The sequence below is a fragment of the Cupressus sempervirens genome, chromosome 11, assembly GCF_028749045.1.
Source record: "Cupressus sempervirens isolate cs-2001-9-10 chromosome 11, ASM2874904v1, whole genome shotgun sequence".
NCBI lineage: Eukaryota > Viridiplantae > Streptophyta > Pinopsida > Cupressales > Cupressaceae > Cupressus > Cupressus sempervirens.
This window is the reverse complement of record NC_143128.1, coordinates 846,696,906-846,707,479: the sequence shown is the minus strand read 5'-3', so window position 1 is coordinate 846,707,479 and position 10,574 is coordinate 846,696,906. Positions and strand designations below refer to the sequence as shown.

The 10,574-nt window shown below is 32.9% G+C and overlaps 1 protein-coding gene across 4 annotated transcripts in view; it reads left to right on the top strand.

Moving 5' to 3' along the window:
* Positions 1-369: 369 nt before the first annotated feature.
* LOC149532199 (serine/threonine-protein kinase STY46-like) overlaps positions 370-10,574 on the top strand; it is a 233,620-nt gene continuing 223,415 nt past the window's right edge. The window contains exons 1-5 of one of the 4 annotated variants that reach the window (XM_089811791.1): positions 370-693; positions 796-1,000; positions 3,556-3,670; positions 4,275-4,384; positions 4,647-4,757. In XM_089811791.1, the coding sequence (XP_089667917.1) occupies positions 798-1,000; positions 3,556-3,670; positions 4,275-4,384; positions 4,647-4,757 (539 nt within the window). In that variant the 5' untranslated portion in view covers positions 370-693; positions 796-797. The remainder of the gene's footprint in view (positions 694-795; positions 1,001-3,555; positions 3,671-4,274; positions 4,385-4,646; positions 4,758-10,574) is intronic. The other 3 variants (XM_089811792.1, XM_089811794.1, XM_089811793.1) reach the window with 3 other exon arrangements.

The window sequence follows — 10,574 nt, the reverse complement described above, 5'->3', positions numbered from 1 at the left end:
TTAAAATAAAATAAAAAAATATTTAATATAGATAGCTACAATTATTAAATAAACAATATTTAATAGAGAAAGCTACAATTTATTAAAGTAAAAAATATTCTACAAAGAGACTTAATTTTTTATTATGTTAAGAACTCCATTAAATCTAGAGGCATCCCACAAAAATTATAATAATAATCGAGATATTCCCTCATAGGAGATGAATTTGAGCAATAAAAACAGGAAATTCAACCTTGAACCGGTGAAATGAAAGGAAGGTGCCAAAATGGCACCTAAATTGCAGGCATGCGATTAGCCCATTCTCATTTTTCTTGTCTTTGTCTTAAAGCTTCACATATATTTCAATTGAAGACAACTCACATTCTTTTGTCCGAGGCACAAGGAATTATGTCCTTTTTCCCACATTTTAAAACTAACGCTAGCCAATTCGAGAGTCGTCCTCTTCAGATGAAGCCTGCTGAGTAAGCCCACCTCAACTAGTTATAGTTATCTTTTTCGGACGCCCCTTTTTACATCACATGAGTTTCATGGTTATGGCCCTCTTGACTGCAAGGACAGCATGCTCTTATTAATTGAGCTATCCATTCTTTCGCACAAAGCCTGCTCCGCGGGATCTTTTTATTTGATCATATCTGGATCTGAAGTTGATTCTCTGCAGAACACAAAGGAAGAAACCCTTTGATAATTTTGATGGTGGATTCCTTTCTCTTGAGTTCTTTTTTAAGTTTCTATTTTATCTTTCTTTTCTTTTTGACAATTCCCCAATTTAATACGTGGGTTTTTGGGGATAAGCAGGTATGGATGTAAACATGGGAGATTCGGAGTGGAGGGAAATTGGAAATAATCAACAGCCCCAGCAGCAGCAACTTTCAGAATCATCGCAGACCCCTGAGATTTGGGAGGAGATTTATAGGAGACTTGTGGAGACAGAGAACGAGGCTGTCAACACTTCAAACTTTGCAGAGCAGTTACAAGCTCATTTTAACCGTTTACCTCCCAGGCAATTCTCTACACTTCACTTGTGAGACAGAAATAGATGCATCCACATAACTTTTCACCTATTATATTAAATAAATCTGAACACATTCTGTACGCTCACATATTATATGACACATACATGCTCCAATGACTTAATTCGGAAATCTGGAAGTGGGCTTTGAAGTACAATTCTCATATCTTTATGTGGCACGATTTGGGTTCATAGTTCTACATTCCATGCATATATCTACATGAACACACACACATCTTGTATGCACCCCCATACAATTGCACCTTATATACCCATATGTTGCATGCCACATACCCTCAGATTGATATGTGCTTGTATTTTTTTGGTGGATAGGGAGTTAACTTTCATTCCATAATGTCTCAATTTACCAATCTGGAGGTGGGCTTTGGGTACCCTATTCTCGTCGCCTCTGGCACTATTGGGCGATGATTCTACACTACATCTTGAAAGAAGAAAGCATTTGAATTAATATCCAGGATTTGGGATAAGTAGGTCCTCAGTAGGACACTTGACGTTACAGTCACAAATAGAATTACCATGTTGATCGTTTTTTAGTTTGTAGGTCATTGCTTGCTTATAGCCTAAGCATGTGCTTGTGCCCATTGCATAATTACCGTCGAGTTTTCTAGCTAAATGTTTGTTGGTTAAAACTTCTCTTCTCAGCTCAGTTTCGAATCAGTAAATAAAGAAGAAGAAGAAGAGATAAAACGTTTTTAATATTTGAGTTTACCAACATGCCAATGTTGCCAAGGTGTGTGCCACGCCTTGGTTGTTTATTATTCTTTTTGTCTTTGGTTTTTGTGATACTCAATTCTTCTGGTTAAGTTTGTTTTCCTCTATTTTGATAAATTTGATAAGAGACCTAGCACTTTGAAAGATTCATCAGGCCACATTTCCTAATGGTTTTTCTGTAAAATATAGCTATATACTTAATCTATGACTATTTTTTGCATAAGAACTGCTCCTTGTTTTTAGTTTTGACGTACTGCTTTTTTCTGTAAAAAAGCAGCGATGCAGTTAATATATATTTGAATTTATTGAATATAATTTTTTCAAACACAGAAAAACCCTTGCACTAATTTTCACTAGAATTTGATTCAGAATCTTGTCCTTTGTCTCCAACAATTGTTCAAATCCCATTCATGGCTATTCACTAGATTAGAAGAAATGCAACTTGATCACATTAAGGCCTCTGTATTCTTAAAGCTTCCGTTTCTAGATTTGTTATATTTGCGCAAGTGATGTTATCACATCGGAATCAAATTTGTAATTCTTGGCTTCCAAGAGTGACCAATAAAATGAAACTGGTCCAATCATGTATGAGGATTTGCTTTTTAATATCTTATCCCAAATTTTAATAAAAGTAGAACAAAAGTGATGTGAGATTATTTAATTTTCTCTTGTTGGTTTCGATGGGTGAAAATAATTTTCTGTCTTCAAGTTCAGAAGTATTTTTAGTTCAATGTCAAATTTAATAAGGCTTGTGTAAAGGCACTGATGCTGATTCTCGTCAAAAAAGCTTTCATAATGGTATCATGTAAGGCATTTATGATTTAATTCAAAAATACATGGAGAGTTGAGATTTAGTTGATCCGTGGCTATCAAATTTAGATAATTTGATTGTGTTGTTGAAGGTCGTTTAAGTTCACTTTTAGTTTTAGCTTCACAGCGCACATAATTCTCCTCTGATTTTTTTTGAAGGCTTTATATGCTAGTTTTCAGCTTCGTAAGGGAGTTGATGTTATTTTACTTTCATTTCTTTTGATGGTATTGTATGAGTCATTGCTTCGAGGCAACTTTGCTGCATAATGTTTAGTCTAAGCCATTGAAGTCGCTGTAGACTGTCAGGTTTCGAACCTGCACAAAATGCTGTATCCATCCATGGCTGACAGAGGAGAAAGTGAACATAAAAATTCAAGGCTAAGGTTAAGTCTAGTTGATAACAGAAGATTTAATTGTATGATTGTGTCAGAAAACAATTTTTGAATTGTGCAGGTTATATATGGATCTCTTAATAGATAACCTGCATATTACAGCTTTGACTACTGTATGGAATATGTTATTAAAACGTTTTAAGGACATTCTGTGTGCTCATGCGAATGATCAGCAGATTCTCCCTTCCAATTGTGATTTACCATTATATGCTACGGACAAAAGAAATTGTGATCTCCAATGTTATATATCAGATTGCTTCAGTATCTTCCTTTTCCTTTTAGTGATCAATTCACTACATCTTTTCTGTTTGCCATTCACCAGTTAGATGTTTTACTGAGCTCTCTGGTTGTTGTTTTTGAGATATCATCAAAGAAGCTGAAGCAGAGGTAATTTTGAGGTGGTTTTGCAATAAAGACTGCAGGGCAGATAATATTTTGGAATGCTTTTTTAATAAATTATAAATTTTGCCCTTTCTTAACTGTCTTATTCTTATGTTATATTTGTGCATGTCTTATGATTTTTATGAATGCATCATTTTAAGGGTATTATTGTTGCATTGGTAAATGTTCATGTGTGTGATTTTTTTCTGTTTTTATTTGTCTGTATTGCAGGTATGCAATGGATGTGAAGTTAGAGAGGGCAGAGGATGTTCTCATTCATCAAGACCTACTTGAACGTGCTTTGATACCAGAAAATAGGCCTGTTTTCCATGTTCGATCTTCAGAGGTAGACTTTCCAACCATTTAAATATGATCTGGCAACCTGACCAGAAATTATTGCTTATTGAAATTTAGGGAAATCAAGACAAATAATGCTTTTTTGGATTAAAGATATGAAAGTATTCATTGCTAGCTGTAACATGTGTGCTCAAGTAGTGTTTTATTCTAGTTTTAACAATGCCAAGCATCTATTCCTTCATGCAAACCAATTTTTTAAAGCTTGTTATGATTAATGTTGGTATATTTGAACTGTTGATTGTTGTTTTCTTTTGTTCAATATATTTAAAATGATGAATAGGAATTTTATTTTTGTCCATTATTTACAGATACAGTTTGTTATGCTTGCATTATGTGTTTTGTTCAAGCAAGAAATTTTGATCGATGATTAATTTTATTAATTTTTTGTTTTTGTTTTGGTGGGTTCTCACTTTTTGTTTTGTATAATAGTTCAATGGTTATAAAATGACAGAAGAACTTAGCAATTTGGAGTATATTAATGGGGGACATCACATAGTGACACACGCCACTCTGAGATAACAGTCATTAGGTTTTCCCCTTGTATTTGAGGTACTTATTTTATTGTTGTTTACTTTTTCAATGGAATTATGCAGCAGGTGGTGGTTAGGTTGGACGAAAGTGAGGAGGAGCCTCAGTCAGTGGCAGATAGCATCCCGTCCACTCCTGAAGATACTCTTTGTTCGGATGACTCAAGTTTTCATGAGTACTTATTTTTACTCTGAGCTTTTCTTATTTTGCCATCAAAGTTGTTAGCATGGGTAATATGCACCAATAATCGAACATTATAATGCTAGACAACCTACTAATTCAAATACATATGTAATGCTTTACATGCACATCTGCCAAGAAAGTCTTTTATTGAGCTTATCATGGCTTAAAGTTAGTGTTTTCTAATATGATGGAGAATGCATTTGATGGGTAAATTAATTGATTTTACTGAGCTATGATTGGATTCTGTTATGAAGGGGGCATCAAACAACTCCTGATACGTGTTTGAAATTTAAAGACTTGATTCTGGATGCCAGAAATATTATTCTTGAAGACAGAAAAGTAATGAAGTATAGCTCCTCTAAGAGGTATTACAATTATAACATATTGATTCTTATTGGAGTGTATACTTAAGTTTCATCTTTATGTGGATTATTGTTGAAATGTGAATAGTACAATCATGTTGACAAAAAGTTGCTCGATATATGTTCACATACACCATTTCATAGACCTTTTCAAGCTAATAATGCTGCCCTATAAATACATATAATATCAATGGTGGATTCTGACATCATCTCACAACAACCTTGGGATTGTAATCTTAATAGGACTACTTTTTACCAAGATCACATCCTCTTGAGCAAAATAATGTCTTAAAAATATGGTTCAACTGAGATGGTTGAAAGAGTGTTTCAGGATGTAGTTGGAGAAATCAAAAAATTATTAGGGCAGGAAATTAAGATTGCAAATTTTAGTCATTATATTAATTAATATTACTAGAAACATATCCAGGACAGAAATTGGAAGGGTTCAAAAGTTATTAATGGGAATATGACAATATCGTCAAACTTGGCAAGAAAATCAGGAAATCGACAAAATCTTTGAAAAATTAAGAAAACAATTTTCCGGCATCTTACAGAGAAACATGATTGTTTTAAGGAGATCATTAGATATTTTGTATTTGGTTGAAGTATTTCAATTTTTTAATAATTAATAAGCTGGGTGAAAAATCTGTAATTAATTTTAAAAATCAATAATAAGTCTCTGATTTTGATAATACCATTTAAATTGATTCTTTAAAGAAGTACCTCTGGAAACCTACTTTGGCCCTCTTTGTCTATTTTTAAAATATTTTTATGCATGTTTGTGTTAAACTATCCCTTGAAGGTCACCGAAGTGATGGGTGGAAACTTCTGGGTATGAATGCAATCAAAGGGACAACTTGATGTTCACTTCCAAATTTTGAAGTCTATTTTTGATATTTGATATGCACTGCTCTCTTCTTTCAAAGTAATGAACTGGCAGTAAATCTGCTTAACTGTGTGAATGTACAGTTAATTGCTAAAGGAATTATTGTAGTTGTATATGACTGTATTAGAGAGAATTTGATTTTTGATTGTTAGGAAATTTGCTTTATCCAACGATGGTGAGATGGTTCTTTGGGTTAGGTTGCTCTTTGAGTATATGATAAGTTCTTGGTGAAAGAGTGCAATACAATATTGATTGAAATTTTACGATTCATTTTGTTCCTTATATGGTAAAAGTTCATCATTATTTTTTTGTGAGTTTCCTGAAATAGGAGGAATTCTTTAATTGGGAGTCTTTGACATGCAGAAATGTTTTTTTTATGGATTTTGTGGTCTGAATGTCTTGTTTGAAATAATTGTCTTGTATAGCAAATGTATTGCTTTGATGTCAATGACCCTAACTCTCTTATCATTTTATTCAGTTGAATATTATAAGAGTACTGGTCAATCCCAAATGCTAGCATGTGCCCTGCAAATGACTTTGTTCAAGATCAATAGATAAAAATTCCTACTAGTGCTAGGGAGAACTATTATAATTTTCGGTAGATTAGTTGTTCTGGGGCCCTCCTGGGCACCCTATCTGGGAGGGAATTCTATTGCAGGGTGGGCCCCCGAACTATATTAACAACCGGGCATTCAAAAATTCGTGATATCATGCTCTCAAAACACATGGAAGAAAGTCTTTTATGATAGCTTTTCAATTTTTTTGCTTGGCTTCTATTCTCCTACAACTGGGTGCATGAAAGCAGCTTAGGGCTTTTGTTTTAGTTTAGGTTTTTTTATTTCTATTTTTGAGCCAACCACTAGATTTCTTTAGCTTTTCATGTGTAATGCCCCCTACTGAGATATTCCTATATTTTCCCTAGATCATCAACTGAGGTATGGATTATGCCGATGAAGTGCAATTTGACACTTAAGTCTTTATTAAAACCTTGCAACCAGGTTAGTTCATTATGAAAGATGAAGAAACATAAAACCAGCAATATTATAAAGACAGTCCTGATCGTTATTATGCATGTGAGATTTAATAATACTTTCCCTAGCAACCTATCCTCATTACGGGGTCCCTTGGAAAAACATACAAGGTGCCTCAAGCTTATTCCTTTCTAATAAGCCCAAGAGTATGGAATGACACCTGCCATTCAGCCTCCTGGCCCTACTCTAGGTTAGGTTGGTGTGTATACCTTATTATGTATTGCATTCTATCTTCCATAAACAGTTTGTTGATTAAAGTATGTTAAAGAGTATATATGTGTGTGTGTATGTATATATTATGCATAAATATCATAATGGCAAGAATAACAACATATTAATTATAAATCAGCAACAATATGTTAATTGCTTATCATTCCTATATCCTATAAAGTGGAAGATAAGATAAGAAGTCAGCGAGGTTAGAGTTCCATGCATTATCATACCAAATACTTGAACAGAATATAAGTCCACTGACTAGTTTTATTAATTGTGAAACTGAAATTTTCTTCTTTGATCAATTGTCTTATTTCTCTTCCTCAATGCCTATATACTGTTGCAGTGTCATAACTAATTGTTGCATTATTTAATTCACCATCTCCTATTCAGGATGCTCACTGCTTTCAATATACTATTATTGCTGCTCATTGCTTACTGCTTTTAAGATTTATCTCTGCTTATCTCTCTGTTATATACTAGAATATTTTATTTCGTTTGCTGTGATGGATTCATGAGTTTGATGATTGAATATCTTATTGATGAAAGACAAGAATCAGGTCACCACCTTTCACAATAATTAAGTCACCACCCTTCATTGCTTCCTTTAGAGAATAATATATTATTTTCCAAGCCTCTTGGATTCCTTTATCACCACCATTCTGAATTTCTGCTCTAAATTGTTATGATCTGAATTGATGCTTCTCTATATGATTTGATCTCCTTGTTATATCCTAAAATTGGAAGGGAGTCGCACCTTTTCACTATTTCATTGATTGAGTCGCAACAATTCATCCTTAATTGTCGTGTATTGGAAATAATTATTTATTTATATTGTTTCAAGTCCCTTGTACTTTCCTCCCCTCCTTTCCAAGCTGATTATTGATTCACCCCTTTTATACCTTTAATTCTCTAGTAGTCATAACTTTTTGTCTCATGCCCCTTGAACATTCACCGAACTTAATTAAATTTATATTTTATAATTATATTATATTACATTTTTATCATTACTTTTTTGTATTCTAATTTATTATTATTATTATTAATAAATCCTATTTGAACAAGGGGACATTACAATAGGTTTAGAAAGATTTAAAATTCATGAGGATAAGTTGTTTTTGTTTACTTTTGTTTTTGTAAAGGCCAAAAGATTATCTTTACCAATAAAAGAGAAACTGAGTTCATAGCTAAAGAGCAGGAAAAAATATAGAGTAAAAAAGAATAGAAATTAAGAGTAGTTTATTTTCAATTTAATATATGACTTTTTTTTCAATTTTTGTTGTTCATGTGTGTATGTAGGTTCTTGCACAAAGGCTTGCTGTTTTGATTGAAGTTTTTGCAATTATGATTATTTGCTGAGTGCGGAATCTCCTTACCATGTTCTGAATTTTAACACCACATAACAGCATGTTGATTGAAATCCTCTAGGTTTGTGATTGTATAGTCGTAGTACCTGTTTGATGTAGTTTTCAGAAGGTTTTAGTGCCCTTAATTAAGTGACTGAAGTAGTTTGGGCCTATGAGAGGCTGTAGTGTGTGATGCCTTCATTGCTTTAGTGATTGGTGTGTTGATCTGCAATTTTAATAGGCTGCTGATTTGATTTATTTTCAGTTCATTTGTTTAGTTTCAGCATGTTTTGGCAGTTGCAAACTATGTCACAAGGTTCGAGATCAAACTCGAATCCAAGTTTCCAACAATAATAAAATTTGGATGAAATTCGATGAGGAAGAAACATTAAAAAAAAAAATTGTTCTTATATAAATTTTAGAACATTAAGATTAAATATATTTACAATTACATTTTTAATTTAAATATTATAAATATTAAATATATTCATTTGGATATATTAATAACCAATAATCGAAATTGAATATTATAAAATAATTTTTTATTATTATAATAGAACTTAAAAAAATAAATAAATTCCGATACGTTGAAGTGTATAAAACAAAAATAAAGGGGAAAGAACAAAACATAATAAATGAATTATTTGAAGATTAGGTAATACCTATCAAATTGGGGAAGAAGTGAACAAGACTCTCTCTCATCTTCGTGCGTTATTCAACTATTGGATGACACATGTATTTTTTATTTTAAGGAATGTTTGAGCATATGTTTTGGCGTATACATTGTTATTGAGAGTCCTGATTGCTGCCTAAATACGCAAAGACATGGCCAACTTTTCTTGTAGAGCTCCACCACTGACCATGATAGAAATGTGTTGCAAAAGTTGTTAGATAGGACACAGACATTTGCATCCTGTAGGAATAATTGTGAAAACCCCACAATGAAACCTGCGATACCTTTTTAATACGAAAAATATAGTTGAAAACGTGTTCTAAAATATATTTTGATTAAGAAAATGCTAACCCAATTTTTCTATACAAATTTAAGGCGAACAAACAATTTTTTTGGGTTTTTAAAAACTCGTTGGATTTCAAATTTCAAATTTCATTTATGAAACTCATCGAACCTTGTGACATAGGTTGCAAATATGATTGTAGTTGGTATTCGAGAGTGTAGGCATCTAGAGGGTGCTTCCAAATTTACTCCTTGGAAGTGCAGTTTGTAAAAGCTAGTGGAAGAGATTGATCTTTTGGTCTATGTGGACGCTAGTGTTGCATCTCTTGCTGCTCCTGCTCAATTGACTGAACATACCAAATTTTTAGCCGAGACAAAATCATTCATCGTAGATTTAGTCAAGGATCATTTTAGGCCTCACATTGTAGACAAAAGGACAAAAAGGAGATTGATGAAGCCTTGATCACTCTAGTGTGAACATCTATTGTAATATGTTGCTGAAGATCAAGCTCATTGCTACATGTGTGAGAGACACAAGTATATTAACTATCTAGGTAATGAAGATTGTAGAGATTGGTGATTAGTTCTTGAAAATACTGGTAAAGGTAGAGGATGAGTAGTTGGCGCCCATTGTTTTAGATGGGTTCTCTCCTTGTTGGGATTCTCTATTCAAACCGTCTACACTTGGGAAGCTTTGGGGATGAAATAAATGACTTGAATATACTTTAGTTAAAATACAAGAAAGCTAAAATCGAATTCTCATGACAAGGGAAGCTGGCAAGAAATTAGCAATTAGAAAGGAAATAATTTAATATTCTCTTAGTAGAAGAAAAAATTTGCCATATTAAGTGTTTAAAATGCCACAAGTGATGAGCACACAATTATTTTTGAGGGGGGAGAGATGAATGAGTATAATGACAATCTTTTACTTTTTCAAATTTAATTTCATAAGCATATTAATGAATTGCTATCTTTTTGTAAAGTAATTGTTTTATAAAGTTTCTCATTGATGTCAAGAAGATATTCATCATATTTGAGGAATGAATTAGATTGATGGACAAATCGTCATTGATGAAGAAGATTGCAGCTAATGTGATTTAATTTACATCTATAAGTCAAGTTTGATGTCCAAGACAACGATGGCCGACTCGTAAATGAAGACAAGTCAATTGATAGGCAAGTTATTTTATAAAAAAGGTCGACTTCCTTTTATGAAGATTACCCTAACATAAAAAATAGGCTCCAATTTGAAGGATAGAAGTAGTAAATCACATCCAGAGGTGCAAAAGTAGAACCTGCTACAAACAATCAACATAAATTCACCAAAGAAAGATTACAATAGATATGGGGGTCCCTCTTGTGTTGTCCTCAATTTTGACATTACAAAAT